At 42.0% G+C, this 26965-nt stretch overlaps 1 protein-coding gene across 1 annotated transcript in view; it reads left to right on the top strand.

Annotated features, from left to right (window-relative positions):
* Positions 1-26965, top strand: part of VWF (von Willebrand factor) — a 234591-nt gene that overhangs the window by 128478 nt on the left and 79148 nt on the right. The window contains exons 32-37 of the mRNA XM_040345153.1: positions 1554-1718; positions 4551-4594; positions 7060-7237; positions 12071-12291; positions 17582-17774; positions 19719-20063. Coding sequence (XP_040201087.1) covers positions 1554-1718; positions 4551-4594; positions 7060-7237; positions 12071-12291; positions 17582-17774; positions 19719-20063 — 1146 coding nt within the window. The remainder of the gene's footprint in view (positions 1-1553; positions 1719-4550; positions 4595-7059; positions 7238-12070; positions 12292-17581; positions 17775-19718; positions 20064-26965) is intronic.

Here is a 26965-nt window from a genome sequence, read left to right as displayed (position 1 = left end):
ATTCATCATGTGACTGGCATCGGAGGGGTGAAGATTTACAAGGATTCTAGCAAAAGTTTCTTTGCTTTACCTTTTTTGTATTTGTAGAAAAACAGGTCTAATTTATGGGCGAGACATTTACTTTGGTCAATCAGTGCTGGTTACAACACATCAATTATGTAAGGGGCATTGGTATGAGGGCGCAGGTGGAGTAAATGGGTTGGTTAATGGTAAGATTTGGTAGGACACAGAGGGTGTGAGTAAATGGGTTGGTTAATGGTAAGATGTGGTAGGGCACAGAGGGTGTGAGTAAATGGGTTGGTTAATGGTAAGATGTGGTAGGACACAGAGGGTGTGAGTAAATGGGTTGGTTAATGGTAAGATGTGGTAGGGCGCAGAGGGTGTGAGTAAATGGGTTGGTTAATGGTAAGATGTGGTAGGGCATTTAATGAAATTGTCTATAAGTGTCCTTGGAGTTCCTGCCAGTGCCAGAGAGGGACTCTTGCTGGGTGGAACTATGGCAGGACAGAATGCATGTATAAGGACCAGCAGCAAGAAGCAACAAAGAAGGGTCCAAACTCTTTCTCTGGTCCGTAACACCTAGTGTATACCATAGCCTCCTTAATCTGGGACTATTAAAATTATGTAATGCAGTAGTTGTTTTAGGTGTACATGTGCCAGGCGTGCTTGGGCACACCCCAATCACTAGGGTTTCCGACCATCTGGAGGGCTGGCTTTAGTTGTCTAAGCTGAGTGTTGTGAGACTCTCCCTCACACTTCCCACAGCCACCACAGTTCCCCCCCACTTGCACAGACCTGAGAGGAGAGAGGACTCAATCTGCTCCTCCTGCCTCTACCCCTCTGGGTCTGCCCATCTACACTCCAAAACCCAGTGTGCTGTGTCTCAGATACATCATGCCAACATCATGCCAGCTGTTGGCATGATGTATCTGCCAACAGCTTGCAGATACATCATGGATAAAAGGTGCTGATGCCTGGGCCTCCATCCAAAGGTGAGTGAGCTCATCATCCACTGTATGTGACTGAAGTCTCCCCCTCCCTCCCTTATCTCTCCTGCCTCCTAGCAATTGAGTACACTAAGGTAAGGGGGACTCAGATGTAAGGGGTGCTCTGTGGACTCTAATGTAAATAGGGCTTTGGGAACCCTGGTTTAAGGATGCAGATGGGGGCTTTGGTGAGCAGAAACCCCCTTACACCAGAGTTCCGCTTTACACCAAAATCCACATAGTTCCCCCTTAAAAAAAAACGTGCTGTGGGCCACTAAAGTGTTTGGAGGAAATGTGGCAATCCTCACACAGACAGCAATTAACACATAGCTTCTAATGCTACGTACACAGGACATTTGAAAATCTCTCTCTCTCTCTCTCTCTCTCTCTCTCTCTCTCTCTCTCTCTCTCTCTCTCTCTCTCTCTCTCTCTCTCAAGCTTGTTGCTTGCATTAGTCAAAAGTGCAAAGATGAGACTAATCAAAATTATGCATGTATTGTTTTGGCTTGTTTGTCATGTTAAACCACAGGTCTAAAATTATCCCTGACTTCTCTTTTTTTTATCCAGGAATATCTGTTTTCCCAATCGGAGTTGGATCCCGCTATGACGAGCATGAATTATCCATCCTAGCTGGGCCCTCTGCTATCAACAAAATCACAAAGCTGCAACTTTTTGATGACCTGCCAACTATTCTCCTGCTGGGAAATGACTTTATAAACAAGCTGTGCTCTGGTAAGTCTAGCGATGTGTATACAATGCCCAATAAAGGCCTGTTTTTGGACATTAAGGGTGATATTAGACCTATTCTGCAGGTAACTGATCTGTGTATAGGTTTACCTCAATCTAGAATTTAAAGAAAAAAACTGTCTGAACAGCTGAGATTGAAGATGTGGCTTTCAAGATATCGTATTCATGTATATGGTTCCTCGTCACAACTCGTTATCAACAGTAACAAACCTTTTACTAGTAAAAAAAAAAAAAAAAATGCCATAAATCTATCCCTTATTTTGTAGATGCTATAACTTTTGCGCAAACCAATCAATAAACGTTTATTAAGCTATTTTTTTTTTACCAAAAATATGTAGAAGAATACGTATCGGCCTAAACTGAGGACATTTTTTTTTTTTTAAATTGTGATATTTATTAAATCAAAAAGTAAAAAATATTGTGTTTTTTTTCAAAATTGTAGCTCTTTTTTTGTTTATAAAAAACAGAAGATGCAATCAGCGCAAAAATATTACAAAAATAGAACCCCCCCCCCCCCCCTTCCTTCTTATGCAAGCTGAACACTAAAATAATAACACAAATTCCAGTGACAAAGATAAAACGAAAAAAAGTGCAGCGCAAAGTGTAAAACGAAGAAATAATGAAATAAAATCTAAGCGTGAAACATCACGGTAATTAATAATAATAATCATCAGTGAAGTCCATAAAACAATTACCGTAAGTGTAAATGAATATTAGGTGATAAGCATGTAACAAGTGAAAGAGTCCGTAAGAGATAATCCACCAGTGAGAAGATCCACAAAAGGTGACAGTCCCTCCACCCAAGGCTCTCTAGGTACTCTCACGGTGAGTCTCACCTCCAGAAACAGACCCCTGAATTACCAGGTAGTCAAAACAAGCAGATAACCAGATCGACCAAATCCTCATAAGAAATCCTCCTTTATACAGGTTGCTTTAAAACTCCTCAGAGACAGCTAGTATTTCTCTAGGCCCAGCAGGCAGAGTATATGCATAGGAAACAGAGGGAATGATCTAAGTGCTCACCGTTTGTTAAAAAAGGCATCGGCATTTATTTAAATTCAAACTACTTACAAGCAGATAGGCATACACAGCATGTAGTAAAAACGTGGGCCTGACAGCAGAGCGGGTGACATCATGAACGGCTGCTAGAAACCCCCGTACGCGTTACGGTCAATTGAACTTCCTCAGCGGGGCGCAAAAAATATATCCTGCAAAGGTGATCAAATACCACCAAACGAAAGCTATATTTTTAGGGGAAAAAAACATAAAGATTTTATTTGGGTACAGTGTTGCATGACCACGCAATTCAAGTCATTCAAAGTGCGATAGCGCTGAAAACTAAAAATTGGTCTGGGCAGGAAGGGGATGAAAATGCCCTGTATTGAAGCTGTTAAAGGAGAATTATAAAAAAAAAAATAGTTACCTACTTCAGCCCCGGACCATATTGCTGCTCAATGACCGGGCCAATTTTTTGCGATTCGGCACTGCGTCGCTTTAACTGACAATTGGTCGTGCGACGTGGCTTCCAAACAAAATTGGCGTCCTTTTTTTCCCACAAATAGAGCTTTCTTTTGGTGGTATTTGATCACCTCTGCGGTTTTGAGTTTTTGTGCTATAAACAAAAATAGAGCGCCAATTTTGAAAAAAATGAATATTTTTTACTTTTTGCTATAATAAATATCCCAAAAAATATATAAAAAAAAAAAAAAATTTCTCAGTTTAGGCCGATACGTATTCTTCTACATATTTTTCGTAAAAAAATATGGCAATTAACGTTTATTGATTGGTTTGCGCAAAAGTTTTAGCGTTTACAAAATAGGGGATAGTTTTATGGCATTTTTATTAATATTTTTTTTTTACTAGTAATGGGGGCGATCAGCGATTTTTATCGGTACTGCGACATTATGGCGGACACTTCGGACACTTTTGACACATTTTTGGGACCATTGGCATTTTTATAGCAATCAGTGCTATAAAAATGCATTGATTACTATAAAAATGCCACTGGCAGGGAAGGGGTTAACACTAGGGGGCGAGGAAAGGGTTAAGTATGTTCCCTGGGTGTGTTCTAACTGAAGGGGGGGTGGACTGACTTGGGGAAATGACAAATCGCTGTTCATACATTGTATGAACAGGCGATAAGTCATTTCCCCCCCTGACAGGACCAGGAGCTGTGTGTTTACACACACATCTCCCGGTTCTCGCTCTGTAACGAGCGATCGCGGGTGCCCATCGGTGATCGCGCCCGCCGGGCACGCGCGCCAGGATCAGGGACCTAGGTCTGATCACCACAGGGTGACCCTGATCCTCTTCTTCTGGGGTCCCTCAGAGGCGCTCCTCCTCTTCTCGAGTGCCCACATGGAGAGCTGCATTCCATCGGGGCACTTGTGCGGGTGCGCTCCTGAGTCCTGCTGTGTCCATTGACAGAGACAGCAGGAGTAGGCCCCGCCCCCAGCTCCCGTGTCACTGGATTTGACTGTCAGCAGCGGGAGCCAATAGCTCCTTCTGCTACCAATCTATCCAATGAAGACCTGAAACAGCGGCTGGGCTGGTCCCCATTGCTGGAACGATCGGATTCAGGTAAGTAAAAGGGGGGCTCTGGGGGGGCGGCTGGTGCACTACAAAAGGTTTTTCAAACCTCAAGGGTTTATAACCCCTTTAAGTAAAAATATAGCACACAAAGTAAAAAATGAACTGTTGGGAGTGAGCTTTCTATCACAACACTGCTGGAATATGCTGGTAGAATCAATTGTTTTCTCTTTATTCACTAAGTTACCTTTAGATATAATATAATTATTATTCTTTTTTTTTTTTCAGACTCCATCAAAGTGTGCACTGATGACGATGGAAATCAGAGAAAGGTACTTTGAGATTGCGATGGGTGAGATTTACTAATGTAGCTCTGCATAGTAACCAATCAGCTTCTAGGTTTTATTGTCAAAGCTTAATTGAACAAACTGAAGTTAGAATCTGATTGGCTACCATGCACAGCTGCACCGGATTCTGTGCGCATCAGTTTTAGTAAATTTCCCCTTATGTGTCTTTATTTGAAAAAAAACTGTAACATGTAAGTTGCCACTAAACTTCTTCTGAAAATGCTAACTTCTTGACTATCTCTGGCTTTAGTACTGTCGGTGACAGACAGTGATGGACAAGATAAGGAGTTTACAACAAATTAAAGGGGAGTTCCACCCACAATTTCACTTTTTAAATATAAATACCCCTGTAATACACAAGCTTAATGTAGTCTAGTAAAGTTAGTCTGTAAACTAAGGTCCGTTTTGTTAGGTTGTTAGAGCATTTAGTTAGTTTATAATCTAGAAATAAACTGTGGCCATCTTAAGTGTGGGCATCATGAAGCCAGACTGTATGACTTCCTGGATTTCAGCCTTGCAGATCTCGCACATGCTCAGTGCTGCACAAGCAATGTAATAGGTTTCAGACAGGTTTATTTGCAAGGACTACTGGGATACATGAGACCTATCCCAGAAACCCTTGCGAATAGCCCTGTGACTTAATAGCCTAGGCTAATAAGAAGGAGGAAGTAATGAAGGACTACAAAATAAAGGTATTTACAAGCAACAAAATAAATAAAAATTGTCCATTCTGAACACTATGAGATTAGGGCATGCAGCACAGACAAACATAAAAAAAATGGGTGGAACTCCACTTTAAGTCAGAGTATATTCATGTGTATGATCTCCATACTTGATCCAGGTCAACATTGGGGTCTTTTTATCAGCATGCCAGCCAGGCAACTAGCATTTTCATCATCTTGTGTTAAACAAGATTAGAAGCTAGGATAATATTTACCAGTCTGACACTGTTGACAGCTGCAAAGATCTAACATTTTGTTATAGGGCCACCTAAAACTATAGGGTCCTGCCATACTTACATAGCATTTTCCAGAGGTTACCAAACTATATTTACAATTAATTTCCAGAAGAACTTCCTGAGTGTTTCTAGCTGCATGAAATACTGTATAGTCAGAAAAAAAATGTGGCTAGATCCCAATGCCGATCCTGACCTCCCTGGGGCCCTAAGCAAAATGACATGTCACATTAAAGTTGAGAAGCGAGGGGGGGGGGGTGTTCTGCTGTCGGAAATGACATCTTACATTAAATTGAGAAGAGGGGGGTGCTGACTTCTTACCTCTTCTCCCATGCAGCCAGTGAGTTGAGAAGCGGGGTGAGGGGCCGAAAATGACTTCTCACCAGGTGGGGCCTCTAGTAATTTGGGGGCCCTCCGCAGCTTTGTGGGGCCCTAAGCGGCTTGCATAGTGAGCCTATAGGGCGGATCGGCCCTGCTAGGTCCCATAACAGTTTAACAGTTTGCTATGGCTAAAGCCTGCCATAGACGATTTGAATCTCGGCCGGTTCAGCAGGGACCGGTTGATATTCGAACCATTTATGGGCAGGTTGTTTATACCCAAGTTGATCGAGCGATCAACTTGGGTGCAGGTAGCCTATCGGACTATTCATGTGATTATTACCAGCAGCTATAGCCGCTGGCAATAATCACTGTGTGTTCTAACTGGTGGGGTGACAGATCTTCTCTCCCCCTGCTGGGGGGAACACAATATTTCTGACTGTGTTGATGGGGGGGAATCGTTCAAGAGTTACAGGAAAGAAAATCGCACTGTCTATGGCAGGCTTAAGGTTATGTACTTGGATAGATAGATGGATAGATAGATAGATAGATAGATAGATAGATAGATAGATAGATAGATAGATAGATAGATAGATAGACAACAATTAAATGTGGTCCCCCAGCAAATGCAGAATATATTCTCATTGTGTTAGAGGAAGATCAATTAGAGAGGAATACTTATCTTACTTCACACTCCTGTGGTCTTCCTCCCCACTTTTTTCGGTAGTGACAGTCCTTCAAGGCAGATTATTTTGGGTTATATCACTACCCCTGCTTTGACATCATTAATCACAACGCAGGACCAGTAAGTGTAGCATGTGCATGATGACATTGAGGTCGTGTCCATGTTCCTGGGTAAGTATTCCTTCCAGTGGTCATCAACCCTGTCCTCGGGGCCCACTAACAGGCCAGGTTTGCAAGATAACTGAAATACATCACAGGTGATATAATTTGCTGCTCAGTGATTGCAGTATTCTAGACTGCATCTCCCCAAGGTAATACATAAAACCTGGCCTGTTAGTGGGTTGATGACCACTGCCTTAAACAAAACAAAACAAGCATTATTTTTTGTAGAATTTTATTTTATTTGGCACGGCCTGAGTTGAATTTTTTTATCTGCAGCTTTTGTTTTGAAGGTGCATTTGATGGTTCATTAAATATCTTCTTCCTCTTCTAGGCCGGAGAAAGTTGGATCCTTTCAGACCAGTGTCATACTGTCAGATGCCTGCCAGATGGTTCCACCAGTCTAGAAAGTCACAGAGTGAACTGCATGAAGATCCCAAAACCAATATGTGACAATAACCTGCCTGCCATTAAAGTTGAAGAGACGTGTGGCTGCCGCTGGGTGTGCCCATGTAAGTGTTCATCTTTGTCTCTTATAAGGTCAGGGCACCAGCAGTGATTGCTGCACCTGCCGAATAAGATCAACCATAACTGCTTCTTATTCATGCATGCTGTGCTTTCTGCCCAGACAATGCAGTAGCGTCTGTATGCTTGATATCAGCTATTGCTCATACTAAGAAACCAATCTGGCCTGACTAGTTGGAGTCAGTTATAAACACTGCTCTAGGTTGGTAACCTAAGTGGGGTTTTGAAACTGCACATTTTTATTAGACTCGGGCACACTAACATCATCATATACAATGCAGGACCTGCAGTCCTGCATTGTAAGGGAAGATGCTGAATGCCCACTATACAACCTGGAGCATCAGGGAGTGGGAAAGAGCTCCTGCCACTGGGGAAGAGAGTGATAAAGTGAGTATAGTTAAATTTTTTGTTCCTTGTAGACAAAAGGAACATGTAATCCCTGCAGTGCTGGAGGAAGCCCATTTCATGGGTTATTTTATATTTAAATTATGTTACAACTGAAACTTGTTTACTGTTGTCACCAGACATCTTCCAATGGATGTCTCTGGAACAGGAAACACAATTACATTTTCCTATGGGTCCAAAAAAGTAAAATGATGTACTTTAAAGTGGTTGTTAACCTCAGTCATGAAATCTGAACTAAGCACATAGCAGTACTACATCTGTAGTGTTTACTTATCTCTCTCCAAAGCTCTAAGTGTTGTTTCTCTCTGGTGCCTCGTTTATCAGCATTAGTTACTTCTAAGAAGTTTTATCGACACATGAGATACATTTGTGATGGGGAAGGGAGCTCAGAGCACAGCTTGTCTATTCAGAATACAGCTCTGCATCCTTACTTTGTTTCTGCGCAGTGTGTGGAGGGAGTTCCTCCAATTAGCTCTCACACAGGGTAACTGCAGCTCTTCATCTCCTCCTCTCTGTTCCTCACATATGCAGAAGGATTTTATCACAAATCCGCACTTTTGGAATGCAGGGAAGAGATGGCTGCAGATAAACACGTAAAACTTATGTAGGAGGATTTTTTTATCTCTGTGTGTTACCTGAAGCTATTCACTGGGTATATTAGAGGATTTACAACTGCTTTAAGTAAGACTCATTTTCTTCATACAGGACTATGTGATTCAAGGTTAGGATACCCCTAGGCAAAATGGCATCTTGAAAACTGAACTAGTCATGGCATAACCATGTACACCTAGGTGTTGATTTACTAAAACTGGAGCGTGCTAAATCTGGTGCAGTTCTACATAGAAACCAATCAGCTTCCAGGTGATCCAAGTCTTATAGCTCTCTTCTGCACAGTTCCTCTGTTATCAGCCTGAGAACTCCTGACATATTTTTTGACTTTTTAGACAACAGCAGCCTGAATCTTTTGTCAATCTTTTGTCAAAGGAGGTTGCTAAAATAGATTAGCAGAGAGCAGCTCCTATTACAAAACAGCTCTGAGAGTCTCTGCCTATGATAAGAGGGGGTGTGTGCCTTTCCTCCAATCAGCAATTTTATCTATCTTGGCTGTATGCCCAGACATCACACTTTGTGTTAAACAGGAAGAGAACATCTCCTAATAGGATCTCAACTTTCTAAACAGTATATAAATGTGAAGACAGCAGATATAAATATAAAACCTATGTAGGGAGATTTGGTTAATCCCTGTGTATCATCTGTTTACTTAACTTGGTGTATGGAGGGTTTATATTCACTTTAACTGAACAAGTTAAAGTTAGAAGCTGATTGAATATCACGCACAGCTGCACCAGAGTTTGCTTACTCCCGTTTCTTGGAGAGCTTCCTCCTAGGCCTGATTCACACCTAGGCATTTTTTGTGCTTTTTGCATTTTGCAGATTTGCACTACAGTTCATTTATCATGGTTTTCTAGTGAACATGTTCTGCAGTGCAAATCTGCAAAATGCAAAAAGCACTAAAAATGCATTGGTGTGAACCAGGCCTTAGACCCTATACAAACTATACAACTTTTGTTGTCTGATTTACTTTAGATTTACCATAACCATGTAGTGTAAAGGGCCTGCTTGATTGCATACAAATGGAAACTTTTAAGGTTTGATCTTATATTATATGGTTTTAGTAAATCTGAAGGAAAAAAAAAATCTACAGAAAATGTTATAGTGTGTATCCAGCTTGAGGCTGGCCATACATTATACAATTTACTTGAATACATTTTCTTTAGATTTACCAAAACCATATAATATAAGGCCAACCCCAAACACTTTCAATCTGAATGCAATCATGCAGGCCCTTGTACTACATAAATCACAGGTGTCAAACACAAGGGCCGCGGGCCGAATTCGGCCCTACAGGCCATTTCATATGGCCCTCACAGCTGCAGGAGAGCTCCAGCCCCCCTCTGGTCCTATTCCAGACCCTTATTTTCTGCTTTCAAGCAATGCATCCAGCTTCTTCCCAGCAGCAGCATAAGAAAAGGGGGGTGCACTGTAATGTAAGGAAGAGTGGGGGACTCAACTTCTGATAGTGGGGTGGCTCTTGACATCTAATGTAAGGGGAGGGAATGTGCTGGACATCTAATCTTACAGATGCATCCGGCCCTTTTGAGGGCAATCATAATGCTGATGCGGCCCACGATGAAATTGAGTTTGACACCCCTGACACAAATGAAGGAACATTTTAAGGAAATTGAACAAGAAAATTGTATAATGTATGGCTAGCTTATGGTAGGACTGTTATTAAAAGTATAAAATGGCTGACAGGTTCACTATATATATATATATATATATATATATATATATATATATATATAATATATAATTATATTCAAGCACTTATTTTATCTAGCTTTCTTACTTTTTGTATGACCAGAAGTGCCTAAACTTGTATGTTGAAGGTCATTAGGTTCCTGTATTCTTTGCATTTTGTTTTAATAGGAGGTGGAGCATCATTGGTAAGGTGACATTTTACCAAGCAAAGTATTAATAACGTATTTCTTACTCAGGTGACAGTTTAGGAAAGATACTGATATTTTTCTATTACAACAGTCTTTGGCTTGTATATTAACACTTTGCCTCCTCCCCCTAATAAACCTAGTGCTAACCTGATTATATAGAATCTCATTCAGCACCATTCTGAATAAAATACTGGCACCACCAAGGCCAAAAATCCCATATTATGAAATATTGAAAGCTCTGTTTAGACAAAAGAGTTATTCAAAATTCTTGGCACCATTTGCAGTGCTACGCTCGATGTCATCAAGGATGTCAGTAACTCCTACATTCTTACATACATTCTGCTGATTCTACTGTTCTGTACTCATAATATATTGTGCCAGCAAGGCCAATGGATTCCAGTAATACTGCCTCTTTATTAAAGTGCACTGTCTATACATTTAATGGTTTTGTCCAGGGCGTCATGAAACGACAATGAGTACCATTTATTCACTTGTGAAGGGTAGCTATACTAAACTGTTGAAAAGAGAACGTAAAGTAAAACACACATTCAGTAACAAATGCAATGGCAATTTTTTGGTGAACCCTTTGGAAGAAACATGGCTCATTACAAGCATAAACATGAGTAAGAACAAATATCAATCAAAGAGGACCTTGCCCAATAAGAATTGTGTATCAAGCTCATACAGGCAATGCCACTGCTTTATACAGTTAGTAAAACAGCATATACAGTATACCCAATAATAACAGCAAACAAAATTTTAACAAAAATCCCTGTGTCAGCCACAGAGAAACTGGGAAAAGCCAGCCTTTATAACCTGCCCTTTATGCCTTTTCAATCTATACATTCTGGACAATCTCCAGAGGTCATGAAACCAATAAAGCCATGATAGTAAACAAAGCAGGGAATTAGACTGGAAACTCGATAGAAGCTGGGAAGTTCAAGATTTGCACTCTCACCTCCAGCATTTACTAGTTCCCCAATCCCACCCCTTTAGGGAAAAAGAGCTAATAACACCCTCCTCCCCATAACCATAAATAATTCACTTGTTTAGAAAGGTAGTAATAAAAAAAAAGCACCAGTAGGTACGAGTCATGGCTTTTTTTTAGCTGAAACTCACTGAACTGAAGCTCTCTTGCCTACCACTATCACCTGTAAACACAGAAGTCACCTACAGTGGAGGTACTAGGGCCGGTTGGGTGATTCAGCTTAATACAGCAACAAAAGTAAGATATGTGGATGATGGTGGAGCTTTTAAGGAAGGGGGGTGCATGGCTGGAGAGGTCAGAGCTGAAGATGGGTTAAAGTAGGATTTAGATGTAAGTGTCTGTGGAAGAAGGCTGAACTCTGCACTCTCTTTGTAGTGCACCCCCGAACTTTGCACTCTGTATGTAATGCACTCCTGGTGTTTAATGCCCCTTAAGACCGTCCAACTGTTAGTGAAATTTAACCACACTATTAACCCACTATGTGATGAGGTTTGGAGGGTTCCACTGTCTTAACTGAAGCAACAATACAGGAAGATAACATACATTTCTTAGGCAAACCCCTCCCACCCACAGAGCTGATTGTTGTTTGATTGACCACTGGAAAGCCTCCTGTCCTGGAGGCAACTTGATGTTGCCTTGTACTGTCCTGGAGGCAACTTGAAGTTGCCTTGTAAGTTGCCTGAGGATTCATACTCAAGTCGTGTCCAAGTTGCCTCCCAAAGTCGTGTTGCCCCTGTGTGAATGGGCTCTAAAGGGTAAGGAAGGTTTTTTGTTTACCTTGTTTACTATGACAGTTGTGCATCACATAATAACCTAATTTGGGACCTGTTTAGATTTTTATACAGGAGCCTTTAGTTGTACCTTTACTCTTTGGCTGAATATTTGCATTAAACTTTTTTTTCTGGTTCCCTTTCCAGGTACCTGCAAGGGAAGTTCCAACAGACACATTGTAACCTTTGATGGTCTAAACTTTAAACTCATCAGTAATTGCTCTTACGTGTTGTTTGATGACAAAATGAACAATGTGGAAGTCATTTTACAGAACGGTGAATGCAGTTCACTGAGCCATCAGACCTGCATGAATTCTGTGAAAGTGAAGCAGGATCAGGAAGAAGTAACACTGTTCAACAACATGCAGGTATAGTAGTAGTGAGATTTCCAGGACAGCATACTAAAAAAGCCAACCAAAAAATTAATTCTTAACAAAACTTAAAGCAAAGATATAAAAGAGGCACCAAGTGCTACCAAAGCATAGGTCATGGCCAAGGTTGCCTTTACAGAAATATGTCAAGATTTGAATATATCTTTAAGAGGCCCGTATCTTTAAAACATTTTAATGAGTTATTCTCTTCTTGTGCGTTTTAATCTGAAATCCAAGCAGATAAAAAAATGCAAAATGAATGCAGATAATCATTCATTCATTATTGAATGTATTTGTTTTAATGCCAAACAGTGTAATGGCGCATACACACGGTCAGAATTTCCAACAACAAATGTTCGATGTGAGCTTGTTGTCGGAAAATCCGACCGTGTGTAGGCTCCATCGTAGATTTGCTGTCGGAATTTCCGACAACAAAAATTTGAGAGCTGGTTCTCAAATTTTCCGACAACAAAAGTTGTTGTCGGAAATTCCGACCATGTGTACACAATTCATTGCCTCGGAATCATTGAACTTCATTTTTCTCGGCTCATCGTTGTGCGTCACCGCATTCTTGACGTTCGCAATTTCTGACAACATTTGTGTGATCGTGTGTATGCAAGACAAGTTTGAGCGAACATCGGTCGGATAAAAATCCACGGTTTTGATGTCAGAATGTCCGATCGTCTGTATGCGGCATAAGGCTCCATTCGCACTAGCGCGACTTTCCGTGCGACTCTGACCTAACATTATACTCAATGGATCTAAGTTACATCAAAAATCACACCAAAGTAGCGCAGGCTCCTTTTCAAAATCGCTGTTACTTAACGGGCCCCATTGAAAAGGAAGGCAACAACTTGTCATGCAACTTGTCTTGTTCAAAGTCCCATGACAAGTCACACAACTATGAATGGAGCCTAAATCTCTGAATATGGCTTGGTATCAGCAGCTTGTATTTCCTGTACAGGTTAGTTCGAACTATGAGGGAGGGAGAAGCAGAAAAAGGAGGAAGCATGAAGACAGGAGAGAGAAAAGAGTGTCAGGCCCCATACACACCACCGAGTTTCTCGGCAGAATTCAACAAGAAACTCGATCGGAGCTGGATTCTGCCGAGAAACTCGGTCGTGTGTACACTTTTCGCCGAGGAAGCTGACGAGGAACTCGTCGGGCCAAATAGAGAACATGTTCTCTATTTCCTCGTTGTTCAATGAGGAAAGTTGGCTCGCCGAGATCCTCGGCGGCTTCAACACCGAACTCGACGAGGAACTCGATGTGTTTGGCACGTCGAGTTCCTCGGACGTGTGTACGGGGCATCAGAGAGATGAGCTCATCAGTGTGCTGCTTCTCTTTTCACTGTCCATTCTGGGGCTGAGCTGTGTGGTAGAGCTGTGTAAATCTCAGGACTGAATATACAAAACTATAAATAGAAATACTCTTTCTAGTGAAGTCTCACCATGTGTGCTATCATCTCATTTGATGGACATCTGCATTTAGTTAATCAAGTAACAAGTGGGTGATTAAAGTGGTTGTAAACCCATTACAACCACTTTAACCTACAGGTAAGCCTAGATTAAGGCTTACCTGTAGGTGCAAGAAATATCTCCCAAGCCTAAAAGGTTTAGGAGATATTTGGAGAAAGGACAGGCACCGATGTCTACAGCGCATGCATCATAGACAAAGGCACAGGCGCACTGAGCGTGCCATTTCCAATGGCGATCGTGCCGTGACTGACGGCTCCCGTGCCAGTCACAGCACCGGAGCTGCGATACCCGGAAGTCACTCCGGGAGAGATGGCAGCGACGGAGGAGGGGAACGAGGACTGCTGCGGGGGCTTCCATCTCAGGTAAGTAATTCATAATGAGCTAGTATGCTATTTTTTTTAGAGAGGGTTACTTCCTCTTTAAAGTGGAAGTAAACCCATCAATTTAAAGGGGTTGTAAAGGTTCATTTTTTATTTTCTAAATAGGTTCCTTTAAGCTAGTGCATTGTTGGTTCACTAAACTTTTCCTTCGATTCCCTTCCAAATGTTTTTTTTCTTTGTCTGAATTTCTCACTTCCTGTTACTCCTCAGTAAGCTTGCCCCCATCATCCGAGCCATTCTGGCTGGTGGTTAGTCAGCGTGCTCACCCCCTCCCTTGGGACCACATCCCTGCGGGATGACATCATCACTGTGCTGTACATAGCCTGTGCAGACAACAGAGCTGTGGGAGGGACTCAGCAGGCCACACCTACTGCAGGCTGCCTGCAGAAAACGACAGGAGGGGGCGGAGACAAGACCAGTCACCCTGCACAAGGAGAGAGAGCAACAGCAACTGTTTTTTATTAGAGGAAGCACCTGTAAAATAACAAAGTGTCACACTGGATTACTGCACAGACATGGAAGAAATACACAAAGCACACCAAGTTTTCATCTTGTATTTACACATTATTTGCTTATACTTGAGTACAGCTTCATTATTTTGACAGTTTTAGAAAATTACAATAACTGCAGAATAAAATGCACAGGTAATTTTTAATAACAATAAATTCTAATATGGCTTGTGTAGCCATTTTTTTTTGTTAACAAAAGTGTTTTCCTTTAAGTGAACTAAATTGGGATTTAGCAATAACTCACAGACTGTAGTCAGAAGTCTCCGGTTTGCAGGTTTTTATTGAGTCCGGGACATGTAACGTTATCTTGTTACATAATAAAGAATCTTAGAGGGGCTGTTGCTCAACACACAGCACCCAATATAACATCATACAGAACTTGCTGACTTCCCTGCGACCTCTGGCAGGGTGACTGCAGCAAGTGAGTAATCTCTGCTAAATAATGATGCACTGCACAAAATATCCCAAACAGCCAGAAAATAATGTCTTACAAAGCGCTAAGGAAAACATTGCTTTACTACGACAACTTAGATTAAATGGATTATTGCCAGTTTCTACGAGTGCATGTTCATGTTTTTTTGTGTTGTATTATTATGAATGTGTAGGTGTGGTGTTGGTAGCACTATTGATTAGAAGTGTACGTACAAACAACACTTTTTTTTTTTGTATTTGAATAGAGTGGGAAGGGTTATAATTTCTTTCATTGCTTTCTGTGTCCCTGCTAGGGTGACCTGGTGATCATTGTCACTGAAAGAGAAAGTTAAAGGAAATCCCAAATTTTCTTTTAGCACCAGAACAGGAATAGAGGAAAATCTCACTATGCAGACACCCGTCATAAGTGTCTGAAGCCCTGTACACACGGCCGGGATTCTCGTCAGGAAAAAAACGTTGTTTTTCCTGACGAGATTCCTTGCAAAATGTTCTTGCCGGCCGAGTGTACACACGTACGATTCAAAAGAACCGCCGTTCTTTTGAATGACACGAACGCAGTAAAGTCATCGACTACGACGAGCATGCGCTCGTCACATTCGATGCCGTCGCCACCATCTTGCTTCACCCTACCTATACCTTGGAAGCTACCGCGCATGCGTCAAAGTAATTTCGAGCATGCGCGGGTTTCCACGGCGACAGGTAAGTATACACACGCTCGGGTTTCTCGGCAGGAAAACACTGCCGAGAATCACGATGGTTCTCTATTTTTCTCGTCGAGATTCTGGGCAGTTTTCTCGACGAGAAACCTCAAAGCCTGGTACACACGCTCGGGTTACTCGGCAAGAAAGCTCTGCCAGCAGTTTTCTTGCTGTTTCTGGCTGAGAAAACGTGCGTGTGTACGAGGCTTAAGAAGTGATTTAATTTTCTTAACCATTTTTTTTTTTTTACCAAAATCATGTAGCAGAATACAGATTGCCCTAAATTACTGAAGAATTTTTTTTTCCATTTTTTTATTGGATATGTTTTACAGGGCAGCCATCACAATATTTGGGGGCCTTTACACAGCTTTAGGCAGGCCACCCCTGGAGCAGAGAAACGGGGGGCTTCTCTCTCCTGCAAGATGATAAGCTGGGGGGGGGGGGGTTGTGGGGGCCCTTAGAGGTGTAATGCCCATACCCCCCTGATGGCAACCCTGATGTTTTAGAAAGTAAAAAATTTTTTTTTTTTTTTTTTTTAATTGTGCATTTATTATTATTTGTGCATTTATTATTATTTGTGCATTTAATATAATTTTTTTAACAAAAGGTGAGCATAGCCTTTAATGCAGCTCACATTAACACACAAAATAACACTACCTTACAGTGCGTTGCCTTAGAGAAAAGGGAACATGTCTTATTTTTTGTGCATTATTGTATGTTGTCAGCTCATTCAACATGAGTGTCCTGCAAGGTGGGACACCTTAACGCATGGCAGTGTGTTACATTCAGACCTCGTACACACGACCGAACATGTCTGCTGAAACTGGTCCGCAGACCAGTTTCAGCAGACATGTTCGGTAGTCTGTACGTCCGACCGGACAATTTTCCGGCGGATCAGACAGGTTTCCAGCGGACAAATGTTTCTTAGCATGCTAAGAAACATGTCCGCTGGAAGCCTGTCCGTCGGACATGTTCGGTCGTCTGTACGACTTACCGGACATGTCCGCTCGGCCGAAAGCCCTCGCATGCGTCAAAGTGATTCGACGCATGCGTGGAAGCATTGACCTTCCAGGGTCGCGCACGTCGCCGCGTCATCGTCGCGGCGACGGCGCGGCCACATCACCGCGTATCCTGTATGTGGGGATTTTGGTTTGATGGTGTGTACAACCATCAGACCAAAATCCGGCAGCGGACATTTCTGATGAAAACGGTCCGGCGGACCGTTTTCATCGGACAGTCCGTCCGTGTGTACGAGGCCTAACACATTTGTGTTTGCACAACACAAATTGGAGGGAGGCTTAATCCTTGATATTATAAAAATGTTGCTTTATATAAACCCCTGATCATATTCGCTTATTAGGAGACTTTTAAGGGCTTGTTTATACCATATGCAGTTGTGTGGATTTTTTTTTTAATCGCATTCCGAAGGCAAACATACCATTGTGTTCAGTTACAGGTATTTAAAAAAAAGTACTGCATGTAAAAGGAAAATGTGTTTTCATACTAAACATAGATTTTTGTAGCAAAGGAAAAAAAATTACACCACAAACTCATTACAAACACGTTTAAATGCATGTGAAGTGGAGTACTCTGAACGTGGGCATTGTGGTGTAAACAAGCCTCAAGTGTACAGGGGTATTGATGGGTTTTACAATTCTTACAATAAATTAAGATTTTTTAAAAGGGATCACTGTTTTAGACCAAATAATGTGGCATTTATAAAAAATATTAAATGTATTAAAAATCTATGTTTGTAACCTCTAAAAAAAAAAATTAACTATTTTTTAAAGGTATCTGTCAATGGAAGATCAGTCACCGTGCCACATCACAGCAGTGTGTTTGAAATTGATGTATATGGAGCTGTCATACATGAAGTCAAGATTCCTAAACTAGGATTTGTGTTGACATTTACACCATCAATCAATGAGTTTATGCTGCAGCTTAATCCCCACGTGTTCTCTTCAAGTACATCAGGACTTTGTGGTAAGTACTGCATAGATAGATAGATAGATAGATAGATTGATAGATAGATAGATAGATAGATAGATAGATAGATAGATAGATAGATAGATGGATAGATAGATAGATAGATAGATAGATAGATAGATAGATTGATAGATAGATAATTTATTGTCATTGCAATATAAATTCACAATAACATTTCTGTCCTACTCCACCCATAAACAAACCATAAAAACAATACATCACACGCTAATTTATAGTACATACAGTAAATCAAACCAATATAAAAAATACTAAAACATTCCCTTTTAGATATAAGAACACCTGTTATAACACTATGGAAAGAATTTACCTCATCTAGTTGACTAGACTGCTTGTTCCCTCCCGGATACATATAGTAAAGAAAGGTTCCTCAAGTTGGGATTTTAAATGGACCCCAAGCAGTAATTGATATAAAATGTGCAAGTTTATTCAGAAGTATAAATGACATACAACAAGACAAAAGTTGCCGATAATGAAAACAAAACACATGGATGGAGAAAAGATATAAGCTGAAAAAGAACCCCGTGTGCTGTCAACCGACAAAGCTTCCAACGCGTTTCAAAAACACATACAGTGTAGATCTTCTTCAGGGAATATACGGACTTGAAAACTTTAAAAGCTGAGACTTAAATCCGAAGTGTAAACATTCCACTGACAATAGACAAACACTCAAGGGATGAAGAGTAAGTGATCCGTCAGGGCTAAACAAAAAGGATGCCAGCCAAGGTATCATGGACCAGTATTGTTCCATATATTAAACTCGATTACTTAAAGCGGGGGTTCCTCGGGTTTTCGTTTTTTTTGGATCCTTCTGGCGCTCTTACCTTTGGTAATCGGCAACTCGTGTGTTCCAATCGTGTAGCCGCAGCATTGTTTTTGTCCCGCAAACGATACTTTATAAAATTCATAGATAGACGTTTCCATCTTGATTGTGGGCACTCTGAAGCCCACCAGGATGTCCTTCCGGGATACGATGAATGCTGACGTCCCAGCATTCACCGCTCTATCCCACGCATGTGCAGTGTTGACGGCGAGCGTCGCCGTCAATACTGCACAGTTGCCGAATCACGTGACCCGAGAGATATCGCGGGATTACAGTACAGCGCGTCTCCTGGGATTCTCATCACTCACTCCCAGGAGACATAGCGCTTGTCAGGGAAAAGATAATACACGCCCACTCCCGCGGGGAATGGATGACTGACACAACACTAAATGTGGCATTACAAAGGTAAGGAATCGGATAAAAAATAAAAATGAAATTTAGGGTGAACCTCCGCTTTAATGGGTTAGCTGCAGCATATCTCAGCTTTTGCATGAGATTATAGCCTATGGGGGGTGTGTAGCCAACCAAAGCTGTATTCCTTTAGTACTCGATAGACTCAGTCATTAAAGACAGCATATCCAGAGATGACCATAGGAAGGTCTATCCTATGGTTCAGATCCTTGTAGCCTCTTGTATAAGGAGTGTAATGGGTCCCTACGGTTATCCTTGCACTGCATGTCATTTATACTTCTGAATAAACTTGTAAATTTAATATCAATCACTGCTTGTGGTCTGTTTAAAATCCCAACTTAAGGAACCTTTCTTTACTACCTGTTATAACAATAACAATGTTTGCGTAGGCCTTAACCTCAGCTCAAATCAACTCTTCCACTAGTCAACTAGAGGACTGCTTTTTCCACCCAACGCAGCCTTGGAAAAGGCATGACAATCGGGTGGATGTGGCTTTAGCTCTGATTGGACTGGAGGCTTGAAATTATGAGGCTCAGAAAGAGCTTCTTTGTGTTGTCAAAATATACATACCTCAAGATACTATCTGTGTTGTAATTACTACTTGTTTAGAGCAGGTTTACTGTAATGTTGCACTCTTCTGGTTAAATCATATTAAAGAAAATTTCATTTTTTTTTTATTCCTTGCACAGGTGTATGTGACCACAACCCAGGTAATGATTTCACACTAAGGGATGGCTCGGTAACTAGAGACAGTAACCTTTTCATAAAGCAGTGGACCTTGTCTGACCATATGGGTAGAGTATGTGAACCTATAATAGAAGATGTCTGTACCCATCCTTCCAGCCCCCAGTGTAACATCCTGCTCTCCAAAACATTTGAGGCATGCCACTCCAAGATCCAACCCAGCACCTACTTCTCCCTGTGCCAGGAGAGCAGCTGCCATGGACAAGACTTCTGTGATATCATTGCCGGATACAGCCACCTTTGCCGAATACACGGCGTGTGCGTAGACTGGAGAACAACAGACCTTTGCCGTGAGTACACTATGTCTTACTTATCTGCAGAAAAACATGACTGAAGTAGCAAAAGCATGATCTTTAAATAGCCATATCACCGCTTACGGTAAAGAACTTGCAAAGAACTGGTTTGCTTTACTCTGCAATCCCTAGCTACATGTAGTTACTTTCCTTCACTCCTCCACTGCTCCATTCAGTGCTGGGAGCTGAACGAAAATCTCGGCATTTCCAGGTATAAATCTCATACCCATCAACTGTCAGTCCAGAAAGAGTATGACACTTCCAGTGTCACCTCTGTACATTATAAGTGACACCAAATATTAAAGCTGAAGTTTAGGTATAGCAATTTTTACATAGTTACATTGGTCCAGCTGAGACAAATGTAAGTTTGCATGAATCAAATCTATGGGATCTGGCAGCACAGGTACCAGGGTGGCCATCACTAGTCTCTGCTTTGTATTAATTGAGAAAATCTAAAGTGTTCCCTAAATGGCGCCTCTGCCAAGTGAGTGACCTTTTGTGTTCAGTAAGGGTTCTAGAAGCCAGTGGAAATTGCTGTAGCTGCAGTAATTTCTAGCCTTTCTTGTAGTAGTGCAATAGTACAAAGGAGGCGCTCTGGTGTCAGGGATCAGCAGCAAGGATGGCCAAATCTGCGTAGCTACACTAGTAAACTAGTGTTACTATGTTGATGGGGAAAAAGGCCTCATCCCCACCACCCTTCCCCCCCAGATCCTGCCCCCCTATGTAAATGGATTTGGGGTCGTACCCCTACTCATTCACCCAAAAAAGTGTCAACATTTAGAAATGTTTTTAAAAAAAAACTGTCCAGCAATGTCTATCCTTTCTCGATCACAGCGTAAACGGACCGAACAATCAAAATCCAACAACTCCGCCTGAATCTTTTTGGCGATGACACATGATGTCAGAAGGGGGTGGGTCACCCATTTAAGTCACTGAGTTGCCATGCCCTCAGCTATATAACAGCTGTCATCGCGAAGAAGATTCAGTCAGCGGGAGCCATGGAGGAGGAGTTGTTGCGTTTTTTTGGGGGGTTCGTCAGCGTTATCGAGGATAGATAGACATCGTGGGACAATTGTTTTTTTAAAATAAAAGACTTGTCCTAAATTGTCTACATATTTTACCCTAAACCCATTCACATGGGGGGGGGCTGGGATCTGGGGGTCCCCTTGTTAAAGGGGCTTCCAGATTGCGATAAGCCCCCTGCCCGCAGACCCCGACAACCACCGGGAAAGGGTTGTGGGGATGAGGCCCTTGTCCCCATCAACATGGGGACGAGGTGCTTTGGGGGCAACCTCAAAGCATTCTTCCCATGTTGAGGGCATGTGGCCTGGTAGGGTTCAGGAGGGGGGCGCTCTCTTGTCCCCCCTCTTTTTCTGCAGCCTGCCAGGTTGCATGCTTGGATAAGGGTCTAGTATGGATGTTGGGGGGGACCCCTAAGCCATTTTTTTTATTCTGGCGCAGGGTTTCCCTTAAAATCCATACCAGACCTGAAGGGCCTGGTATGGATTTTGGGGGGAACCCTACGCTATTTTTTTTAATTTGGCACAGGGTTCCCCTTAATATCCATACCAGACCGAAAGGGCTGGGTATGGATTTTAGGGGGACCCTCACACATTTTTTTTTAAATTTTGGTGCTGGGTTCCCCTTAATATTCATACCAGACCCAAAGGGCCTGGTAATGGACTGGGGTTTTTCATGTTCTTGTCCCATAGACTTTAAAGGGGTTGTAAAGGTACAATTTTTTTTCCTAAATAGCTTCCTTTACCTTAGTGCAGTCCTCCTTCACTTACCTCATCCTTCGATTTTGCTTTTAACTGTCCTTATTTCTTCTGAGAAATCCCCACTTCCTGTTATTCTGTCTGTAACTCCACACAGTAATGCAAGGCTTTCTCCCTGGTGTGGAGTGTCGTGCTCACCCCCTCCCTTGGACTACAGGAGAGTCAGGACACCCACTAACACACAGCTCCTCTCTCTATCTGCAACGTAGAGAGCGTCCTGACTCTCCTGTAGTTCAAGGGAGGGGGCGAGCACGACACTCCACACCAGGGAGAAAGCCTTGCATTACTGTGTGTAGTTACAGACAGAAGAACAGGAAGTGAGGATTTCTCAGAAGAAATAAGGACATTTAAAAGAAAAGTGAAAGGATGAGGTAAGTGAAGGAGGACTGCACTAAGGTAAAGGAAGCTATTTAGGAAAAAAGAATTGTACCTTTACAACCCCTTTAATGGTGTTCGACTGGAACATTGGGCTCATCGCTATTCCGTAGTAAAGGTAAACTGTTATTAATGTTCTCATTATAAGTTATTTTGGATTGCCAAGCTTTGTTTTTTTTTTTTTAAAACATCTCACTTTCCTATACCTGCACACATCATTGTCGCTATTTTCCTTTATTGTCCTCCTCTGCAAACCCCCCTTTCATCTCTACCATAAATCCCCTTCCCATCCCTTTACCACCTATTGTTGTAACATCATGCTACCACTGCTGAAGTTTTAAAGTGGTTGTAAAGGCAGAAGGTTTGTTATCTTAATGCATTCTATGCATTAAGATGGAAAGCCTTCTGTGTGCAGCAGCCACCCTCAACCCCCCTAATACTTACCTTTGAGCCCCATCTCTATCCAGCAATGTTGCACGAGAGACTCGGCTGTCTGAGGCTCTCCCTCCTCATTGGCTGAGACAGCAATGAAGTACTATTGGCTCCGCTGCTGTCAATCAAAGTCAGTGAACCAATGAGGAGAGAGAGGTGGCAGGCCGTAGCTCAGTGTCTGAATGGACACACAGAGCTACGGAGCTGTAGCTTGGCTCCGGTGCCCCCAAATCAAGCTGCTTGCTGTGGAGGCACTCAACAGGAGGGAGGGGCCAGGAGCGCCAAAGAGAGACCGGAGAAGAAGAGGATCTGTACTGCTCTGTGCAAAAACACTTCACAGAGCAGTTACGTATAATATATTTGTTATTTTTAAACAAAAAAAATGTGAGACTTTAGTTTTACGTTATGGGCCTGTAAAGTCTGATATACATACAGCCAATGAAAATGGTCCATACCACCAGGCAGTAATGCAGACACCCAGAGAAGGTCCCAGGTAACCACACATTTAGGCAAGTAAAAATGATATTCAGTCAAGTTTAGTTTAGTTTTTTTTATTTCTGCATCAATTAGCTGGGGGGGGGGGGGTATTGTTGTTTGTGGGTAGCGGGATCCCTGGCCAGAGTTGAACTTCAATTCTTTTGACTGGGATGTGTTTTAAAAAAAAAAATAAAGTATTTAAAAAAGAAAAAAAGACAGTAGTTTAGTATAGAGAAGCAGAGATTCTTTAATACTGTACAGTATCTTCTGGATTTTCCATTGCCTCATATGACACAGCTAATATCCAGCATTCTTTTTAAAACACATTCAGTCTCAGCATGTTTTAGGTGGAATCACCCATATTAAATGGGGTTTCCCTTTTTTACCCTTTTAGAAGTGTGAGCTCTACATGACTGATAAGATAATAACACCTGATGCCATCTGTCTGCACTAGGACAATATACAGTAAGCCTTCTCATTACAGGACACCCCTGAGTAAGATAGCATGGCTGTGTCACCGCTTGTATCTCAGCCTAATGTGAATCACCCCAGTGGAAAAAAAATATCTGTATAGGTTATAAGTATCTAAAAGTCCAAAATCGGAATATGCTCTGCATATATATATATATATATATATATATATATATAAAATATAATACACAACAACTTTCAAAAGGTCTTAGTCCTATAAAAAATAATATATCTATATCTAGATCTATCTATCTATCTATCTATCTATCTATCTATCTATCTATCTATCTATAGATAGATAGATAGATTAAAAAAAATCAGGGAAGTGTATTCCCTACAGTGCAGCTAGGTTTTGAGTGTAAACCCAGGAGCAAAAATATATTATATATTTCAGCTTACCAGCCCTTAGATGTGGTGGCTGCATCAGTTTTCTATTTTCAAGTAAAAAAGTTTGCTCCAAGTACAGAAAATACCCTTTCTTCTTATCAGAAATGCAGCGTTCTTCTCATTTCCTGCGTGCTGAACTAATTCTGAATTTATACAGACATAAATGCAACAACCATTCTCATATATATTAATGTGATTAGTGGTTCTGCCACTAGGTGGTAGTGTGTGTTATGTTTAATACCTTCAAAATTTATGAAACAAAAATAAAATAAAAATACCTGCCTAATATAATATTCCTCCTGGTAGAAATACATACGGTAGTTACAATGTAATTCCCTGTCTCTGTGTTATTGTTGATTTTAATACAGTCGCTCAGTTCTCAGAGCTCTGTGAGCAGAGAACCTCAGACTGTCAGTCTTTGCTTTGCTCCCTCCTCGCTCATTGGAGCGCTGGGTCGTGGAGGGGAGGCGAGGGGCGGCCGGCTCAGGCTCTCAGTGGGTCGCTGAGAGCCTGAGCCGGGTGTCAGTCTAGGCACCTGGTGGATCCTGACTTTGTGTATGTGATCATGTGGACCTTGTACCGACTTCTGTGATGTCAGCAGAGAGCAGACTTCAGCCCGTTCTCTGTTTAAACCGGGTCACAGGAGTGCAAAACGAACTGCACTCCTGTGATCCATAGAAGTACAGCAAAACGAACTTTGGCAGCACTTCTCCTTTAACCAGGGGCGGACTGACAACTCATGGGGCCCCCGGGCAATAGGAGATCCTGGGGCCCCCTGTCCCCGACCATGTGTTCCCACCCGTACTCAAGCCACACCCACACAAATCATATTGTACTGCCCACACTACATGCGTTCGTCACAGAATTTCTCTACACTATGTTCAAAATAAAATGGTAATTATAGAATATAAATAAAAATAAACTTATATTAAAGAAAGTGCAACAACGATACATTTCCAAAATGAAAGTGATTGTAAAGGCTCTCTTTTTTTAAAAAAAAATAACAAACATGTCATACTTACCTCCACTGTTCAGTTCGTTTTGCACAGAATGGCCCTGAACCTGGTCTTCTGGGGTCCCCGCGTGGTTCTCACGGCTCCTCCCCCAATCAGATAACCCCCTAGGAGAAGCGCTCTCCCAGGGGTTACCTTGAGGGACATTCTTCCCACTGACCCCCAATGCAAGGAACATTCTTCTGGTGACCACCAATGCAAGGAAAATTCTTTCTGGTGACCACCAATGCAAGGAACATTATTCGCACAGACCACCAATGTAAGGAACATTCTTTCTGCTGACCCCCAATGTAAGGAACATTATTCGCACAGACCACCAATGCAAGGAACAATTTTTTCTGGTGACCCCCAATGCAAGGAACATTCTTTCTGCTGACCACCAATGTAAGAAACATTCTTTCTGCTGACCACCTATGTAAGAAACATTCTTTCTGGTGACCACCAATGTAAGAAACATTATTTCTGGTGACCACCAATGTAACGAACATTATTTGCACAGACCACCAATGCAAGGAACAATTTTTTCTGGTGACCACCAATGTAAGGAACATTCTTTCTGGGGACCACCAATGTAGGGAACATTATTCGCACAGACCACCAATGCAAGGAATATTCTTTCTGGTGACCACCAATGCAAGGAATATTCTTTCTGGTGACCACCAATGCAAGGAATATTCTTTCTGGTGACCACCAATGCAAGGAACATTCTTTCTGCTGACCACCAATGTAAGGAACATTCTTTCTGCTGACCACTAATGTAAGGAACATTCTTTCTGCTGACCACCAATGTAAGGAACATTCTTTCTGCTGACCACTAATGTAAGGAACATTCTTCCCACTGATGGTTCTTTTTGTCCAAGTGTACAGATATATCAGTGTTGTATACAAGGAATAGCTCTCAATATACAGATATCAGTGTCAGGGAAAACACTCAGTGTATAGATGTCAGTTATACACCAAGTGCTATTCCTTATGTGTTACACTGACATCTATACACTGATTGTTTTCCCTGTCACTGATATCTGTATATTGAGAGCTTTTCCTTGTATACAACACTGATATATCTGTACACTTGGACACTCAGTGTACAGATATCCGTGTGTCATGGAATAGCTCCTGGTAGATGGGCACTGGGAAGGAAGGAACACTTAGCCTGGCTGATGATCACAGACACTAACCTGCTGCTCCAGACAACAAGGCAGGTCAGGTGACTGTCTCCGACATGATGACTGCACTGTGTCTTCCCTCTCCAGCCTCCAGCTCTCTCACTGGCTTTCCCCCGCGGCATGGATGTATACTGTGGCCCCGCCCCTCTGCTGAATTCCCTAGGAGGATAGGTGGCCAGAGCGCCTGTCACTGCAATAATCCTCATGGCTCCATGATCGCTCTGTAATCCTGGCCAGCATCTAGTCCTCTCATACAGCCTCATCATCTGCAGGCAGGGTTGACATCACTCACTACCTCTGCGGTGCACAAACTTAGCTAATCTTACATAATAAACTGTGGGCACATCCAGGGGCAGACTGAGCCAGCCCGGGCCCTCCCACCACCGGGGCCCTCGGGAACTGCCCGAATGACCGAATGGTCAGTCCGCCCCTGCCTTTAACTGATCCTCCTACCCTCAAGGTAAAGAAGATGAGGTGAGGAAGATATGTTTGAAGTGCAGCCTGGGTGACAATCATGGCTCCCTCCATAGATACAGTGGAAAAGTGAACAGTGTTGCCCAGGGACAGAAAATTGTGTTATTCACATAATTACCACGGTACAGTAAATAAAAAAATGCCTTAAAAAAAATAAAAACTGATAAGCCAGAAAATATTAAATTTTTGTTTAAGGGTTTAGATATGCTTTAAGTGCCGGTTCACACTGCTGCACTGTGAATTTGTTCTGTTTTTTCAGTCCATTCTGAGGTGTGAATTTACTGCGAATTTACCACGTTTTTACCGCGATTTGAATGCAAATTTCA

This window comes from Rana temporaria, chromosome 3 (genome assembly GCF_905171775.1).
Source record: "Rana temporaria chromosome 3, aRanTem1.1, whole genome shotgun sequence".
NCBI lineage: Eukaryota > Metazoa > Chordata > Amphibia > Anura > Ranidae > Rana > Rana temporaria.
Note: the sequence above shows the minus strand (reverse complement) of the source record. Positions and strands in the feature narration are given on the sequence as shown.